A 19,154-nucleotide genomic window follows, 5' to 3' on the forward strand; every position below is an offset into this window, starting at 1 on the left:
ATTTTTTGTGATATTTAATAAAAAAATTATTATTCAATCCAGTTACAAGGTGAAGGGGGAATTCCAGATTATGGATTTTATGAGGATTTTATTTAAAAAAATTTTTTTTTTTTTTAAATTTTTTATTTTTATAATAACAAGCAACTCCAAGCTCCAAACTCTTCTTGAATTAGTCTTATGGGGATTTTGGCATGAGAAGAGGTGATTCAGAGCACACTTTCCTCTGTGGCACACAAGTATGAGATCTAGGCCACTCATCCGCCGGGCTCATTGATGAATCCGCGCACTGGCACAAATCCGGCGGGTGCGCTCATTAGGTGAGCCACGTATCCATTATAGAAAAAGGACTGAAAAAAAGAAGAGAGACCATAATGCACTCGTGAACCACCTGATCCGAACTCTAGGTAAGCTACAGATCAGGCAGGGTCGGGGACTGCCTCCTATTAGTGTCAGGGGCCACACCACACCGTTGATGTGACCACCACCACACTGTTTGGATGATCTAAGCAGTTCGATCAATGGTATGGTCAGTGGTCTGAAGTCAACTAGCACGGTCTTAACACTTGGGAAATTCCGATCACTACTATTTGCGCTACGGCCCATCCATAGGAGGGCCCACAGTTTGGATATACGTGAGGGAAGTATGACACTTCATACGCAGGCACCCAGAAATTTTAAGGCATGCATTGACTTAAAACTAAACTGGCTTTCATGGTCTTTAACGGGTTTGGGTCCCCTTGTTTGGACACTGAAGAAATTGGGTTGGATTTGGTTCTCACATTCTGGACCGGTTTGAATATTGAGTCTGGGTTGGGCCCGTCAACTTGGACCTGATTAAACTTGGGTCCAGTTGGCTCCCAGTCTGGTCCAAACAAAAAGACTGCTTGCTGGCGCCCCCACACACATGCACACACATATAAAGTGAAATGTGTCTATAAGATGCACATTCAAACAACAAAATAGGTTTTCTGAGCTACACTCAAGTAAGAGAGCCCATTGACACACCATGCATGTATTGAAGTGATGATGCATGCGTGTGAGATCTAATCCATCCATCAGCTAGACCTAACCACATAAATGCTCTTATTTTTAAACTATTCAATTCAAAACCTATATCCAAGACCTGATGGGTACAGATGGTACCCAAAGCCCATCAGATCCATGCCTGAGTCTTTAAAAACAAGACTAAAAAAGGACCCGGCGTCCGAGTGCTCAGAAAACGAGACAAAAAAATGACAGGACTCAGCAAGACCCGATCCTGGTAAATGGTGTATGGGTACCATGTGAGCAAGCCCGTTGACAGCCCTACTGACTTGGGGAGCCCACTATCATGCTTACAACCCCAAAATTCAATTGGTTGAGCTCTCCTAAACTCTGATTCCTTTAACACTTCTGCCGTAATAAGACCATGGGATATTTTCCTATTTTAACTCCCCAATTAATGTCTAACCATCCTTGCCAGATAATCAAATAACCATATTTCCTTTTTTCTTTTTACTTTTTCATTATGCATCTAAATTGGGAATTACAAATTGCGCAGTTTAATTTTGAATTAATTATGTGCCACGTATTCAACTTCCATTTATTTCTAAGCGCCTGTGTATCATCCATCACACTCGGCCAGAGCATCAAAGTTTTTCTCATGCATGATAAAAAGCACGCCTTAAAGAGTAGGATTTTCATTTCATATGTCACAAGATATCCACAATGGCTCTTGAAATTCGCCTCTAAGCTTGTCTCCGACTCGAGTCCCCAGCCCCAACGACCCGATGTCAAGCTCCACGCTGCCCGGGTGCCACGCTGGCGTTCCATCCTCGTAAGCATTCCACGTCAGCCTCTTCAGCTCGCTACCGTCCAACCTGGCAACGAAAATCTCTCCATATGGCTGGAATTGATTAGGCATCGAAACCGGCTCTCCTGACACCCCACCCAAATTTGCGGTGAAGACCAGCCACGTGGAGTCAGGGCTGAAGCACACGTGGTTGATCCTCTCCCTATCCACGTCATCAGATCCCTCAGGCCCAGCCACGTAGACGCGGCGCAGCCCCGTCCCGTCCGGACGGATGAGATAGATGCTGAAGGCCTCGACGTTATCCGGGTTATGACGATTGGACGAGAAGGCTATGAATTCACCGTCTGGAGACCAGCTCGGCATCGTGTCGATCCACGGCCCGTCCGTCAGCTGACGGATCCCGCCGTTAAACTCTCCGTTAATGGCGTCAACCACGTAGAGGTTCTTGTGACCGGACCGTCCCGACCGGAAGACCAGAAACTTCCCGTCCGGTGAGCAGGACGGGAATGCGTTGTTGCCTGTATCTTCCCTTGTTAGAATCTTCACATCGGCTCTGATCTCCTCCCGATCGTCCAGATCCGTCGGATCGAAAGAGATGCGCGCGATCTGGACCGTCGATTTCACGGTCTGGAAGACGGGCCCCACGGACGTGTATATGACCCCCTTCTCCGTCGGGCTCCACGCCGTGTGAAACGCCGTCCGGTCTTTCAGAACCGTCCATCGCTTCGAACCGTCCGATCTCACGACCCGCACCCCCGACTTCGAGTCGAAGTCGTGGTTGAATGCGATCAGATCGCCGTTTGGAGAGAACGAAGGGAACCATCCGTTGAGACGGACCATCCTCAGCTCTTTTACCGGAGACGCCACGGGGTCGAGATGCGGAACCGTCGACTCGCCCGATTCCGACTCGCCTCGGAATCGGTGGTAACCCAAGATTCCCGATTCTGGAGAGAAGAAGGGATTGTAATGGTGGAAATTAGGGTTTATAGATTCCGTCACCTTGTAAAACCTCTCTGATTCGAGATCGAAGATTTCGACGTGCCGGAATTCCTTTCCCGGCCGCCGAGTTGCGACCGCGATCCGTTTTCCGTCGTGAGCCGCCGCCGGGGTAAAGGCGTGGAGCCCCGGCGGAGTAATCCGACGAGCTTCGCCAGACCCTTTAAAATTCTTCAGGTTTTCCGGCAGATCTGCCCGGAAAATGCTCCACCACCCGTCGACCGCTTTCCGGTGGAAGAAGATGGAGGAGTCGCCGGACCACGCCGGCCATCCGCCGCGGTTGCAAATGACCGTCCGATTCGCCGGATCGGATTCTGGAAAGACGACGATATCTGTCTGGAGCTCGTTGAAGTCGCCAGCCCATGGCCGGGAACCGTACGAAGCAACGGCGACGTATTTTCCGGTCCGCGAAATGGCCGGGCTGTAATCGACGGCTCCGTGCGGCGTGAGACGGACAACAGTCTTCGTTTGGTCGAGCCGGGTCGAGTACACGGCCAAGGAGCTTTTGAGCGGTTTATCGGCTGGTTCGTGGGCCGATACGAAGTAGAGAAGTCCGTTACGGACGGTCGGGCGATCGTGGAAGAGGCTTTCGGGAATCGAGGGGAGGTGCTCAGGTGTCGGAGTTTTCGTGCGGTTGAGGTAGAGACGAGCGGAGCCGGTACGTTCCGATACGTAGACGAGGGTTTCGTTTTCGTCGACGAATTGGCCGTTATAGTTGACGGATATACCGTCTGTTAAACGGCGTTCCGTGAGCTCCGTTAGGGCGTCGAGTTTTGACGGGAGAGTGACGGAGAATACGTCGAAGCCATAGTGCACGACGCCGACGGTCGTGAAGACGATTGTTCCCTTGGGAGGCATCTTCGTCGGTTCGGAGTGTGGAGGTGTTTGGTGTCTGGAAGCGTGCAGAAGGAGAGTGGACGTATTTATAGGAAACGTGCACGTATTTTGCAGTGTACGTGGGTTCTGTGTCTGATGAGTGGGGTCCACTGTTCTTAATTTGAGCCATTGATATGCTGCCTGCTATCGTGGATGGATTAATGCTTCATAATTCTCGTTGCCGATATTGAAAACACGGACGGTTGAGAAGAGTTGTTACAACCACTGTCCAATTTCAACTGCCAAATGTCCTGATCTTCGTTCATTGATTTTCTAAACTGAGAGATTTTTTCGGGCATGTTCCAGAAGAATCACTAGATCAATTGCTTGGATTTACAAGCTCATGGGACCAGTGGTTAGTCGGTTAGATATGAAATCCGTGTAAAATGCCACGAAGCGATCTTGCGCTATGTTGCTAGAGCGGAAATCGGTTTGGGCCCACCTTGAATGTACGTGGTCTATTCACGCCATCCATCCCATTTTACATCTAATTTAAGGGGTTGAGCTCAAAATTGAAGCATATCCAAAGATATGTAGATTATATTACTCGAAATGGTTAGGATAATGATTTCAACCGTTAAAACATTTATAAGACCTTTAACCTGTTCATTGGATCATTATGAATGAAGGGAAAACACAAATATAAGCTTGATACAAAACTTTTATGCCCCATGAGAATTTTTCAACAGATAAATTTAACTGTTTAACGTGGTGTGGTCTATTTAAATATCGTATATGGATGTTTGGGCTGAGGCCTATAATTTGGTAATCCGCTTCCGGTAGAGTATTTCTTCGCCAACACGACACGTGGCATCCTTATCCGTTGTATGAAAAAGCCAGGCGTCGTTATCCGTTATAAGAAAAAGCACGGCTTGGCTGCGACACAGCCGAAACCAGCGAATGGGTGGGACCTGACCATAGGGCCCACTACGATGTATTTATTGGATATCCACACCGCCCATATGTTTTTTCAGATTATTTTAAGGATACAATAAAGAAATGAAGCAAGTAAAAATTTTAGGTGAACCACATAACTGAAAATAGTGGTCATTGAACGGCCCTTTCGGGGGCGTTTTCCGCATGGGTTCAAATGGGATACGGTGGGAGTGGGTATGATATAATAATGAGAGTGGGTTTTAAGATCCCACGCATCACTGCGATGTCTGTTTGCGACTCAGATAAGGGATGGGCTGTGAAGCCCCGTCATGAAATCAGTGCTGGGGTAATATCTCTGCAATCCAACTTTGGGTTTTGTGCAATTAGTTATTACGTGGACTCTACCATGATGTATATGTCTTATCCATGCCGTCTATTTATTTTGATATATAATTTTAGGACTTAGATTCCAAAAATAGGTAATATAAATCTCAGGTAGACCATGCCATGGGAAAACAGCGGTGATTAAATTACACTATTAAAAACCTTCTAAGGACGATTGTGCAGTCCTCTTGAGATTTGGATCAAACTCATTTTTGGGCTCATACCATAAAATGACATGGAAAAATGGGTGGACAACATGGATGAAACACATACATTATGGTAGGGCCCACAAAGCATTGACTCGGTAGTGGCAAGATGAGTAGTCAATTCATTTCCTAAACATGAAGTGGGATGGCCTCCAAGCCATGGATTAGACCACAATTCCTGACACAGTGTAATCATTACATTTGGTAATTTCATCCCATTTAAGGCCCGTTTGGCCACCTGCATTAGGTAAGATTAAGCTAGATGGAATTGAAAAAGTAGCATTAAATGCATGTGTAAGGTATTGTCTTTGGATTGGGTGTATCCCATGCTTTTTAATGGCATGTTTGGAAGATATGGGAGTAACTTCTATCCAGTAAGACTGGAGCCAAATCCTATTTGAGAAAGAAAAATCATAGGATTGCAAATGTATAAATCATTTATATATATATATATATATATCACCATCGAGGTGGGCTCCATTTGGACAATCCAACCCGCTTACTAAGTAGGTCAGCTCGAGTGAGTCTTATGGATACTAACTTTGACTGGTTTGGATGATCAGGGTCCCCACAGAGAGCTTTGAAAGGTTTCAACAGTAGGAGTTCTTTTCCCTCTGTGTGGCCACTTGAAACTCGAATCTGCCTCATTTTTTAGCCCATGGCCTAAAATGATATACAGAAACCGGTGTACAATGTGGATATATCATATACATCAAGGCGGGGTCACGAGTGGGACACCCCAACCCACCCCACCTCGGCGAGCAATGACATGAGTGGGTCTTACCAACCCACCGTCACCTATAGTGTGGTCCACTGATAGTTGGATCAACTTGATTTTTGGTTCCAGTGATCAAAATAACCTAATTAAAGAGGTGGATGGTGTGGATCTAACAGCTACCTCATTATGGGTCCCACAAGTAGAAACCCACTATAAAATTCTATGTGTGTGAGTGTGAGGTAGGAGTTTTCCGGTCTCTGTGGCCCACCTAAGATGAGGATAGACTTCATTTTTAGGTTTTAAGGATAAAACAGAATGAAAAATTGGATGGACAGCTTGGATGAAACATACACATCAAGTTGGGACCCACAAGTGGAGGCCCCACACTTCCCTTACAACTCGTGGAGGTGGGATTTGGAGAATCAACGAGGGATGGCAAAATCCCACCCATAACCATGTGTTTGGGCACCAAACTCAAAATGATTTTAATCCTCCATTCTAAACATGTCAACGAGATGTATTAAATGAGATTATGAATATCATCCCATCTAATACCACCTAATGCAACTAGCCAAACAGGCCCTTAAACTCATCTAATCCCATGCTCCAAACATCTCCTTATGTTTATTGACCATCCAGCCTATTGATAAGGTCACATAGATGGAGGTTAAACACTGATATCAGCTTCATCCACCTAATACCTAAAATCAATGAGGATTGTGTCCTACCCCCAATGGGCAGTTCTGTGGGTGGGCCCACCATGATGTATCAATGCGGATTGCGTCCTACTCCCGAACGAGCAGTTCTCTGGGCGAGCCCACCATGATGTATCTGTTTATGCAAGTCGTCCATCCCTTTTCACGTATTATTCTCAGGCACGGAAAAAAAAAAAAAAAAAAAAAGACAGATCAATGGCTCAAGTGGACCACACCAAATAATAAGCTTGGTTGCATTAAATGCATAAAGCATTAAAGAAAAATTCCGTTAAATGCAAGAGTAGTCTTTGATGTTGTCCACTTTAGCATTGTATCTGCCTATATTTTTGTTCATGACGTAGAATGATCTGTGAAAAGAAATGGACGGCTTGGATAAACAGATACATCATGGTGGGACCGCCCACAAAATCCACGTCCACCTAAAATATTCAAATACTTGACCTTTTAAAATAAAAATAAAAATTCAGGAGTATCTCACCGAAAAAAGTATGTTAAAATATTATTATAAATTTAAGTATTTTTAAAATTTTAAAATATGGTTTAATGAGTTCACTTTTAACTTTAAGTGGAGGTTTTGCTCAGGGTATTAGATGGAATTAGGTGGGATAGAATTGCATTTGGTTTCATGGAAATTACATTCTGCATTTGGGGGAGGATGAGAAAGGTTAGGATTAGCCGGGATGAAATTGCATTCGGTCCCATACGAGATTTTTGTAGATTTTGAGATCCATTACACGTACGCCTCACATTGATACATGTGTTTATCCATGCTGTCCATACATACATACCACCGTTTGCACGTGACAGTCTGGTTACATATGTACAAGTGAACGACATCCCTTGTGAATGTAGTCCCTCGATTACAACTCCATGGTCCGCGTCAGATTTAGATCTGATTCATTTTCTGCATTACGCACAAAACGGATGGAAGGCATGGATGTACGGAACATACATCAAGGTGTACCCAATAGTCGGATCCACCGAAGGCGCGCCCGTTCAGCAGCAGGTTGGTTCACATCGACTATACGGACTCGGTAGTGACCCCTCCAGTACCTACCTCGTTACTGGTCGGTACTGAAAAAGTTGTGGGCCCCACCATGATGTATCCACGCCATCCATCCTAAAAAAAAAAAAGAAGAAGCTTATTCTAGGACATGAGCCCAAATACAAGGCAGATCAACATCTCAGGTGGACCACACCATATTCTACAATGGTAATTGAATGCTCACTGTTAAAAACTTCCTAGGCCACAAAAGTTTTGGATCAAGCAGATATCAACGAGTCTGTGTGACCTAATCAATAAGCGTCACAGTGGGGCTTAGAAAGTTTTTACAGCGGGATGTTTAATGACCATTGTTTCCTGTGATTTGGTCCACCTGAGATTATGATCGGCCTCATTTTTGGGGTCATGCCTAGAATGAGCTGGCAAAATGGATGGACGGTGGATAAAACACATACCACATGGTGAGTACTGAAGGGGTCACTACCCCATCGATGGATGATTATTTTTTGGGCACTTGTGCCTTCAATCCAAACAGTCGGTTTCTCCGAAGTGATAAGCAGATAATGTCAGTTTTTTTTTTTTTTTTTATAAAGAAAAATCTCAAATTCTAAACAATATAAGAATTATATGTACGTGTGTGTGAAATGTATGTAATGGTGGTGTTTGGGCCATTACAAATAAATACAACAAAAGTAGAGGAATGAGTATTTTTATTTAAACCATTAAAAGGTAAATGATCCATTTTAGATTTGGAGTTCATCACTAGATTGACATGGGTACTGGATTAACAGTGGATAGCCATGTCATTAGAGGAATTTGATCAAATATTGTGTACATGATTGACGCAGAATTGCAGACTTTTAATATAATAAAGTATATAAAAGACAGTTGTGCAATACTATAACTAGTGTATTTTTAAAATTCTAACTCCCTATAAATAAATCATATTTCATAAGAGTGGGCAACAATGAAAGAGCCTTGTATGTCCCCGCCTCCCGGGAGTCGCCTGCTCAGAGAGAGAGAGAGAGAGAGAGAGAGAGAGAGCTCCACCCATGATGTGCTTCATGGATGGGGTCTGCCTTGGATGGCTTTATGCATTGTGCCCTGGCCCTACTCCAGGGCCAGAGACCTCCTGTATTGGAGGATCTGCATTGATAGCTTCTCAGCAGCACTACTCTATGGTGATTTCGTTCTTTGAATTATATTTTTCCATTCTAAAAACTTGACAATATCTAAGCAGACATTCTCAGGGAAAAAATATGAAATCAAGGATTTTAAGAACCTTTTTTTTCCGTGGTCTTTTGAAATCCTAACAAAGACAACAAAATCTATAATTTATTTTTTATTTTTTATTTTTTGAAATGAACCCTTTGTAGTCTGGTCATATAGCCTGTAATAACCATGTCAGTCCCTAGTGGTGCTGATACAGGGCGTATCGGCCGATACAACTTGTTTTTTCATAGGAGACTGATTCACCATTATTTTGCATGAAGAAGTGACTATTTCTTCCGTCTAACGGCCGATATGGCTGTAACATAACCATTTTTTAATACCATGGTTTCTCCAAAAGATCAGCACCATAAATTAGATATAATGCAAAATTGCCAATATGTTTACAGTAGCCTCAATTGATTGCAGGGTATAATAAAGTAGCCACAGTAGCTTTTGCAGACTGTCAGCATTCAGCACCTGAATTCCTCTAACCAGAATACAGCTTCCTTTGATTTGAAAAATCAAATTTGCTTCCCTGTTGTTGGACTAGAAATTTAAAATTTTACAAAAATAATGTGCTCAAAGACAGCATTCAGACTCTAATCAAATGGGCAGAAAACTCGAATACCAGCGCAAAGGAAATTATCCAGATCATTCGCATACAACATCAGAATAAAATGCTATGGTCCTGCGTTGACAGTCCTTCACGTCAAGCAGTTCAACATCGAATACCTCAAATTGTTTTGAACTGAAAAATGTGGAGGGTCCAACCTGTAAAATAGCAGAATTCTTCATTGTCAATGTTTACTTGTCAATAATTACATCAGATCATTGGTCCCACAGTAGCAGATTGCAACTGTTTTTTTTTTTTTTTTTTTTTTTTTCTTTTACCCTACTAGAATGAGATGGCAACTGCATTTACCAGCATGCCATCTATCAAGTGACAAAACTGTCTTAGGCCTGTTCGAGTGCCGCTGGAACTTGCATTAAACTCACTTTTCAGCAAGCGGGGTGACTCTTTTTAACTATTAAAGCCTGTCAGTTGCAAATTGGACAGTCAGAATTATTACTCATCGTGGCCCACCTGAATATGGAATCAGGTTCATTTTGAAGGGCATAGATGTTTTAACCAAGTTTGCATCACTGGAATGGTTTAGATCTTCCAAACCAGTGCCTATTTGGCACATGTGAAGACAGCTGACATTACTTTATGCTGCAAACTGCATTGAAATAAAACATGGGCTACCCGCTGTTTTCCCCAGAAATGGCATAAGAGCTGCAGATTCAAATGAAAATGAAAACGACGTGGCATTCAAACAAGCCCCTAGTTGATGCATGAAAAACACAGGCAAACTGTCCATTGAAGTGGTGAGATTTTATCAATTTGACTTTTGGATAAAATAATAATTCCATCATCCAAGTTTGGAATTTAGCTTAGGGTGCACATGGATGTCCTACAAGAGGTCAGGAAGGTGGGATGGTTTTCCACCCAAATCAACATCTGCAACAGTGCATGTAGGACCAGAAACGTTCTGGATATTGACTTGGAGCGGAAAAGACCAGGGAATCGCATCCTGTGTACAGCAGTTCCAGTTTTCCACGCCACCCAAATGGAAAAAAGGGACGGATAGCCATCATTCCTGACAAAATCTCTTATCTGCTTGTGATTTTGAGTACATCCAAATGCATCATTTTTTAAAAGCAAAAGAAAAAGACAGCATGCGAAGCATCATCAGAAGATAAACATGTCTTACTGGGGGTCCAAGTTCTGGAGGAATGATTATTCTTCGTTTTCCCCCAGGCCTCATGTCTTGTATTCCTTCCTCAAATCCTGCATTCATGTAATATATTGCTTAGGTACTGATTGATAATGTGGAAAGAACAAAAGATGGTGAGATATTGGAACTACATTATCACCTGGAACCAACGCTTTCATTCCTACCCGGATCTTGGCTGGACGGCCTTGTAGGTATGTGCTATCAATACGACGGCCTGATTCATTGTAACCGATATAATGAAATGTCACCTACCATCCAAAAGCATCTGGATTCAGGAGTTGTATTTGATACAATCAGATAAATTCCAGGAATATATTTAAAATTATAATTTATTTAAAAAAAAAAAAAAACATGAATCTCTTTGACCATATGGAACAGCAAACGAAAACAGATACTGCATAGGCCATTAAACATCCAACCCTAATGTCATATTTGAATAGGAATGTTACACCTAACGTTTATAACATCAAGGTCGAAGAAGCACTCGCCCAACTGAAAAAAGGGATAATTGTAAACCTCCCCTCTGGTTTCTGACAATTGTAAACAATTCCTCCCTGGTTTAGATTATTGCAAGAATCTCTCTTTGGTTTATAGATCCGTTGCATATTCCCCCTCATGGTCTACTAGCACTGATATCTTTGAGAAAGTGACTGTTTTACCCCTATTTCATAGGTAACTAGTTGTAGACACATGGGCCTATCGTAGTGTGTGCATGTCATCCAACCCATTGAGTGTGGTCAGGCCATTCTTTTTTTTTTTTCAAAATGTAACACCAGGGATTGAACCCTGGATCACTCACTCACACTACTGTCTCCACCAGCTCATCCAACAAGCGGGAGACAGGTCAGGCCATTATGAAGACGGTAAGCCACAAAAATAGAGCTGCTCCAACAATCAAGTGGCCTACCACGTAAATTTGGATTTTTTTTTTTTTTGGTTGGGTGTGGCTAACCGATGATTGAATTAGCATGATTTGTGGGGGTCCAATATTTATAGTGGAGGGATCCTGCTGGACGGGTTGGATACCAGTTATACATAGTGTTGGGCCCCACACATGGGCAAAATTAACTCCTAAGACAAGGTTATTTTGTGGCATTTGGTGCAGATTCCTGTATCCTTGAATAATCCAAACCAGAGGGTCAGAAACCATAAGAGAGGAACTTTCTATTATATGTATAGCACCTAGAAACATTTGAAATGGTTTTGATTCATGAAAACAAAACCACTCTGACGCACTTGATAAAGGAAAGATCAACTCCCATTTAGTTTAATAATGTTATATTATGTATGAGATGCTGAAAATGCCGGTATGTGCTTATTCCCTTTGTGACATGATGTTCTATCCTCACTGCATATCTAACAGTCCACTACTGCAGTTGGGTTGCTTTCCGTCAGTTTCAATGAAATGGAACTGTAAGAACTCTATAAGGTGGGCCTTATTGATCAATGGTCTGGATTGTCCCATCAGTTGGACTATGTGATTGGGTAATCCAGTGGACCCCACTTCATTGTGATCTGCTGCGCAGTCTATCTGCGCAGGTGTGCATATTAGGGCTGGAATGCTATAGCTATGTTACGCAGACAGCTGTTTGAGTAGTACTAGGATTGTGAAAGTGTGGAGCCGGGTGACGAGAGTTGTGATGGGTTTCAAACTCTCTTCACCACAACTACTATATAACAGACCTGGGTCCCCGATCCTACACCACGGCAGAAATTCGAGTCCCATCTACTGTTTTGCAGAAAGGGTGTGACGGAGAGGAAGATCCTAGCTCTATTTTCTCTGGTGTTCTTATTATCTATCTATGGCGTCTCAGTTAGGTAAGCCATCTGAACCCTCGATCTCCATGTCCTATGCACAGTTCGACCTCAGGTATTTCCGCATCCAGATAATCTAACAGGAACTTCTATCATCGTGCAAAACCTAAGTATTACATCTTCACGCTAATTATCAGTAGAGAGGAAATCTGTTTCTACCAGGAAGACAGTGAAAGTCCCATAATTGTCAGTAAAAGAAAAGGTGGTTTTTAAAGACAATGCAAGAAAAAACCTGCTGACCAGCCTTTGGGCAATCACCTTGACCAACTTGTATATCCAGGTAAATAAGTCCTGAGTCGCACTTTACATACTTGTCAGATGCCACAACCTTGACCTGAAAACCTGATTTATATTCCATTGACTATCATTAATAAGATAATTCTATTGACTACCATTAATAAGATGAATTATGCATTAAGGTTCTGCATTCAAAATGATCAACTGAAGTTCAAAATAATCACAATTAAAAAAAAAAAAAAAAAAATAGCAGCAGGGAATGAAACCAAAGTTTTTAATCGGTGTACAACCCCATATTGCCACTGTATCGGGCTGTTTCGGGCCGATACAGCTGTACCATTCATGGGTGATGCTGGTACATATCGGGCAATATACACCAGTTTCATATAATGCTTTAAACCTTGAATGGAACATCATTTAAATATTGGTCCAAAAGTAAGTCGATTCAGACAAGTTGAGAAAGCATGTAGTTTTGGGTAGTAAAATAAACAAGATTGCAGGAAAAAAAAAATAAAAAAATTGAGAATGAAAAGTTGAGACAAGTGAGAAGTCATTCAAGGGCCACTGCTCATTACTATGTCTGCAAAACATACAATAACAACAACAGAAACAATAACATGATTTACCTTCTCTAATGAACTTTGGGAAGTCTTCAGGTGCATTATTTGCTTCTTGTATCCGCTTATTTTGTTCAAGCAAGCGTTTTTCATCATACGGGTTCTTACCCTTCACCTTTCCAGAGGCAGAGAATGTTGTGAATGAGACTGATGAGGCCAGCGAGAACAAAAAAAAACACCTGCGTCCTCTATTTCCTTCTGAATGCTGTACATATCTGTTCCATTCTTCGTACTTGCTGAAACCGATCGTAACAAAGTTATAATCTACGCAAAATCCATCTATATCTTAGCAATGGAGGACACCTTACTTTTCATCTTTGAAAATGCGACTTGAGCAGCCAACAGGAACTTGCTTCTTTTGAAAACATAGAGTCCCAAGTGTAATATGGAAGGATAGAGTTTTGCCTGTAAACGGAAAAGGGTGCTCAACAGATGTGTTGAATGTAAGCTTTGTAATGGAAATATATCAAGCCAAATAACCTTTGTGTATGTAACAGGTAGTCTGCTCAACTTCCATCCACAACAATTGTTTGAGTCATCCAAACAAGTGCTACTAAAATCTTATGATTCAATTTCCAATCAGAAGGAAATTGATTTGCAACCAGACTTCAATTGCAACTGAAACTAACAGAAAAGCAAGCATGAAATTTTACAAAGTACTAAAAAAATGGAAAGGCAGACAGTTTCATGATAGTCAAATTAACATTTGCCAGACACGCGCATGTACACACGGTTTTTCTCGTGTTTCCGCCTTCATGGGGCTGTTAGCAACGTCCCCAAAGCTTTTTAATGACACGTGGGATGCCCAATATCAACTGGGATGGTTCATTCAATAGTACCATTGGGAGCAAGCACTGTGCAAGAATCACAATGATTTGATGATCCTAACCCTATGAATGAGGCCAATTTGTTCCAACTGTCTATTTTTTACAAGCCATAGATCACATGATTGGAATCATCAAACCAAATTGCTGCTTGGGAATCATAAGCAATAGAAAGTGGGATCTATTGAATAGATGGTTCAAGATGATGATTGGACTCATTTTGTTGCTCCACTCAATCTTGATTGTCCATTTTCCATGCAATTGATAGGATGCTTAGGATCAGCCGATTGGCATGGTTTTCAGACCATGGCTTGTCCCTAATTGCATGAAAGAATGGACATATCAAATTGATGATTGGGCATCCTAAATATCAATTAAAAGCTTTGGGGATGTTAGAATGTAGTTGATTTGCCCCTTCTCCCCATACTATCATGCATTCGTTATTGAGTTTCATAAAATATTGTATAGAAGTTTAAAAAGCATTATCAAATTTCCAGATTTCAATATCTGATTTGGTTACAACTTACAAGCTTGATTATTCTCTAGTCCAAAAACCTGCCATCACATGAGTGTTGATGGGGACATCATGCGCACGCGCACGCCCCCCACCCTACGCACGTACTCAAGGAGGAGGAAGGCCCCATTATCGATCTGGATCGATGACGACATCTATGGAGGACCTCTTAGTTAGGAGGATAGAGCATTAGAGTGGACCCGATCATCATGTGGATTCCACCATTGGATCTCATGATCGTGACCCACTACTCTAGATGATCTAGAATTTTGAGTCTTGATTATTACTGCTATTAGAAACATTATGAACGGTTTTGATTGCGTTAATTAGTTGTTATTTTTGTTACTTCGTCTCTAAGTAATAGTGTGCGCACATGACGTGACTTTTGGGGTTTAGGGTTTTTCTTATAAATAAGCAACCCTATGTAGCTTTTTTTTCATTGAAGTTTATGAATAAAATTTTGCGTTTCTTCTCTATTCCTCGGAGTTGAAGAAGCTAATTGGGTGTGAAACCCTCCCTTCCTTGAAGGGCTAACTATCGTGGTGCGAAGCCACAACTATCTCAAATCATCATCACCTCCTACACCTCACATCCATCATCTCCCACAGCCTTCCTATCTTCAGATTTATCTTTTCTTTGCACCCAAGTTCTCCTCTACAGCAGATTTTCAAATTCTGGCCCATCAGGGGCCCGAAACTTCAGCGGAGCACCACGCGCACACCAGACCGCGGATCGACGTGAAACCTGGCATGAGTGTGGACCTCCCCTGGCTGACCAACCCCTAGCTGGCCGTTTCCAGTTTCGTGGGCCCCACACACGTGCGGACAGGAGCCCACGCACATGCGTCTGGGTTAGGCTGTTGTCCACATGTGTGGACTATCTCAGGTTATTCTCTCTCTCCTATTTCACTTCTCTCTCGCCTTAAATCCCTAACCCTAGCCCTAGATAATCTCAAATTTCAAGTTTTTTCATCTTTTGCAAACCCTAAACTTTCCCCAAATTGAAACATGGTGAATCTCTTGAATTGGGGAGCAATCTTTTGCAAGAGTGGATGAATCTTACACTCCATTGGGCATTGTTTAGTTTATAATTTTATTTGATCCGGCCCTAACCGTATGCAGGCTTGGAACCCCGTAGATTCCCCTTGTTGAATGTTTGATCGTATATGGGACGTGGAATTTTGTGATTGTTTAAAATTGGTATGATCTAAAGCTTGAAATCTTGCATGTCATATTTAATTTCATGTCCTGCATCAAGTGCACATGGCAAAGACCATGCCGTGCACTCAGCAAATGTACACATGGTGTATGTGTAACTCAAATTAAAACATCCAAACTGCGCGACCCACCATCTTTATATAGTTCTGTACACATGCCAAAGACCAGTGTTTTCAGTTATCTGTAAGTGACTCACAGGTGCAATGGTTGTCCCTCCCTCCCTTTTAAGTGACTTACAGCTTACATCCAAACAGGCAACATGTAATTGACTTTCCCCTGAAAGTGACTCTCTGGTGAAGTTCACTTATACAACTTAAAAACTTACAGGCAACCAAACGACCCCTAATTATGCAGTTGTGAAAATTCAATGGTTCCCATGCTTCGTCAACAGAACTATATGAGAATCCTGATGGGAAGTGCGGGTAATTACCAAACATGCCTGAAAACCAGGACGATCAAAACAAGTAATCAACACCACACTGATGTTTTCTCAATATTAACATAAATTTTTTTTTTAGTACCCATTTCGATTTCAACCGAGAATGTTAAAAGAAATTGAAAAATTGGGAAGACCCATCATCACCCAATAAATAAATGAATAAACAATATACAACGGCAATGGAAATTGAAGTAAGAAAAGGAGATGTAGGAAATCTAGAAAACGGGAGATGGATTTACACGGAAATGCAGGTATGAAGGAGGTCGAGATTATCTGCATGGCTTTTATATTGCTTTCCAAGCTTCTTCTAACATCTGGTAGAGTTCTTATTTTGAGTGAGATGATGCTGAAGAAGAGAAGCTGTTTTATCTTCAGCGAAGGGTTATGTGGACATATTTCTGAGTAACTCAGTACGGCAAGCGTACTGAGTAAACTCCGTGGGCCCCTGTGTCATTCATGCATTATATCCACTCCGTCCATCTCTTTTAACACATAATTTTACGGCTTTATCCCAAAAATGGAATATATCCAAACCTTAAATGGACCACACCACCAGAAACTGTGTGAATTGAACATCTACCATTGAAAAAATTCTTGGGGACAACAGACGTTTTAGATCAAGCTGATATTTGTGTTTTCCCTTCATCCATGACCTTCTGATCTTATAAACAGGTTGGATGACAAATAAACATCACTGGGGGCCTTAGAAAAGTTTCAACGGTTAAAATCAATAGTTCCACTTTTTCCAGTGGTATGGCCCACTTGAGCTTTGTATATGCATCAATTTTGGTTTGAACCCATTAAATGATCTGGAAAAACGAATGGACGGCGTGGATAAACCACATGCATTCGCGGTGGGCCCAACTGAGTTTACTCAGTACGATAAGAGCGTACTGAGTAACTCAGTACACAATCCGATTTCCATATTTCTACTTTCTGTTTCCTTTATTGACATATACATCCAATTGGAACTCTCGTGTAGATGTGTGCGGGCGTGGAACGCGTGTGGAGAATCATGTCCGTTGAACCGGTGGGTCCTTTGATGGACATATACCTTGACGGGAGCCCATACATCTGACATGGGCACAAAAGCACTCTTCCACTGGGCCAGACCATTGTTACATCTTACCTTCTGCAATAGCATATGGTGGTACTATCTGGCAACCCAATCCATCTGATTGGTGGCCATTAAGGTGACGGTGGAAAATAAAACCAGTTTAATGGTCAAATATGGAGTGAGATAAACGGTGGAGAAAGTAATGGGTGGGATGTTTTTTATGGATTTTATTTTTAAAACATAAGCCATCCATTTGGGTGTCCGTACAAGAGTGGACCCGATTAATACATCACCCTACCATATGAGTCCTATGGAGAGATCTCTGCCAAGATCACAGAACCCTCTATCTAAGAAGGTGCTGAGTATAAATATGTAATATACACTCAGATGTAGAATTAGCCGTAAAAAATAAAAAAATTTACTGCATTTATTGATGATTTTGCCCTTTTCACTGCAGGTTGAGAAAAAAAAAAAACCGCTGGCCCAATCATCTGGCCTGGTGGGCCACAAGAGAACTGAAAAGTCAAAAATAAAGAAGCGATCAACAGCCCATATTCACTGGGACACTCGATTTAAAATATTGGCAGGAAACTCGATTTTCCGATCTCCAACGTTGTAGAATATGCTTTTTTGACAGCACTGCGCACATCATGCTTGGGCCCATCATATGAAGAGGCCCAATTTGCACATCACACTGCGACATGTACCGCTTCTATCAATTCCGACCTACTCAAAGGAACGACTACTTTCTAGGGATTTTATTTTTTAATTTTCTTCTCATACTACACACATGCACACGAGTGTGTAGAAGCGTATGTAACCCATTTTTCGTCCATGTGTACGTACAAGCACCATTGCATGACCTGATCATGGTGTAGAAAGCCAACATTTTACTAATTGCGTGGGTTTTTTTTTTTTTTTTTTTTTGAATTGTCTATGGTCTGGACTCTAGAGCAATTTCCAGGCCGACCTTTTTATTTTTCCACAATGGTATAAACATACATCTAACGGTGGCCGATAACTCTGCTCCACCTCCTAGGTGGGTTGTTGGCCCCTGATGCTTAATGGATCTTAGTTTTATTTATTAAATTTAAAAATAAAATAAAATAAATAAATAAATAAGAAGGGAAATATTCCAACCAGATTATAAATTATAGCTGAATTTAAATGCTCAATGGGTTGTGTTATCATTTCGTTTACATCATTGATCTTAAGGGGTACAACATAGCGGAATTTTTGTATGCTAATTAGGCAATTTGGCGTCAAGCACCATTATTAAATTCTGCATCCTAGATTTAGAACAACCGGCCAATGCTCCATTCATACAATTCAACGGTACAGATCTTTTTTCTCGCATCAAGTTGGAAATCTATCTGCAAACAGTGATACAATTTGATCCATCATAATTCCTACACCAATGTTTTGGAACAGGCGCATGTGAATCCCAACCCAATTTCATCCTTTACAAAGCAACCGTAGCCCAGTCTGATACTGCCCCAACATGGACTAAGGGATTGCCGACAGATGTAAAAGTTCGGTTTTTCTGCATTTATCAAACTCAGATCTTTTGTAAGCTCACATGCAGCCACATGGATCAATCTAGGATGCGGCCACAGGCAAACATGGGACATCCAATCCATCACCATATAGATGGCCTTGGCCCATGTGACAGGGCGCTCGTAAAAAATATATAAAAAGAATAAATTAGATATTTTACCAGTTTAAAAGAAAATGTTGCCAACCAGCATACATATTTAGCCCACCCAAGAGTGGTCCATTCTATTCTTGGACTTGATCATCACACAGTGGGGCTCAGTCGTGCTTATAAAGATCGGACTTCATCAGAACATAGCAAGCAGATTCTTTCGAAAATTTGG

General features: G+C 41.9%; 2 protein-coding genes and 1 long non-coding RNA gene across 3 annotated transcripts; all 3 read right to left on the reverse strand.

Annotated features, from left to right (window-relative positions):
- Nucleotides 1-1,649: 1,649 nt before the first annotated feature.
- Nucleotides 1,650-3,857, reverse strand: LOC131234023 (uncharacterized). Its single transcript, XM_058230980.1, has one exon. The coding sequence runs from the start codon at nucleotides 3,644-3,646 to the stop codon at nucleotides 1,685-1,687; it is 1,962 nt and encodes a 653-aa protein (XP_058086963.1). The 5' UTR covers nucleotides 3,647-3,857; the 3' UTR covers nucleotides 1,650-1,684.
- Nucleotides 3,858-9,261: 5,404 nt separating this feature from the next.
- On the reverse strand, nucleotides 9,262-16,614 carry LOC131233305 (peptidyl-prolyl cis-trans isomerase FKBP20-2, chloroplastic). The gene is made up of 7 exons (XM_058229963.1): nucleotides 16,460-16,614; nucleotides 13,535-13,631; nucleotides 13,236-13,462; nucleotides 12,605-12,714; nucleotides 10,697-10,805; nucleotides 10,534-10,610; nucleotides 9,262-9,550 (listed from the first exon to the last, which is right to left on the reverse strand). The coding sequence occupies exons 1-7, from the start codon at nucleotides 16,497-16,499 to the stop codon at nucleotides 9,431-9,433; spliced, it is 780 nt and encodes a 259-aa protein (XP_058085946.1). The 5' UTR covers nucleotides 16,500-16,614; the 3' UTR covers nucleotides 9,262-9,430.
- A 534-nt stretch (nucleotides 16,615-17,148) lies between these two features.
- On the reverse strand, nucleotides 17,149-19,152 carry LOC131232534 (uncharacterized). The gene is made up of 3 exons (XR_009164879.1): nucleotides 19,028-19,152; nucleotides 18,418-18,646; nucleotides 17,149-18,140 (listed from the first exon to the last, which is right to left on the reverse strand). It is a non-coding gene; the product is annotated as an uncharacterized LOC131232534 (long non-coding RNA).
- Nucleotides 19,153-19,154: the final 2 nt, after the last annotated feature.

The sequence above is a fragment of the Magnolia sinica genome, chromosome 18, assembly GCF_029962835.1.
Source record: "Magnolia sinica isolate HGM2019 chromosome 18, MsV1, whole genome shotgun sequence".
Lineage (NCBI taxonomy): Eukaryota > Viridiplantae > Streptophyta > Magnoliopsida > Magnoliales > Magnoliaceae > Magnolia > Magnolia sinica.

Coding starts and splice junctions, on each gene's coding strand:
- LOC131234023 (XM_058230980.1), bottom strand. CDS start 3,646: ATGCCTCCCAAGGGAACAATCGTCTTCACGACCGTCGGCGTCGTGCAC.
- LOC131233305 (XM_058229963.1), bottom strand. CDS start 16,499: ATGCAGATAATCTCGACCTCCTTCATACCTGCATTTCCGT. Junction 12,715..13,235: donor CCCAAAGTTCATTAGAGAAG/GTAAATCATGTT, acceptor AATATAAATCAG/GTTTTCAGGTCAAGGTTGTG. Junction 9,551..10,533: donor CTCCAGAACTTGGACCCCCA/GTAAGACATGTT, acceptor GCTATTTTACAG/GTTGGACCCTCCACATTTTT.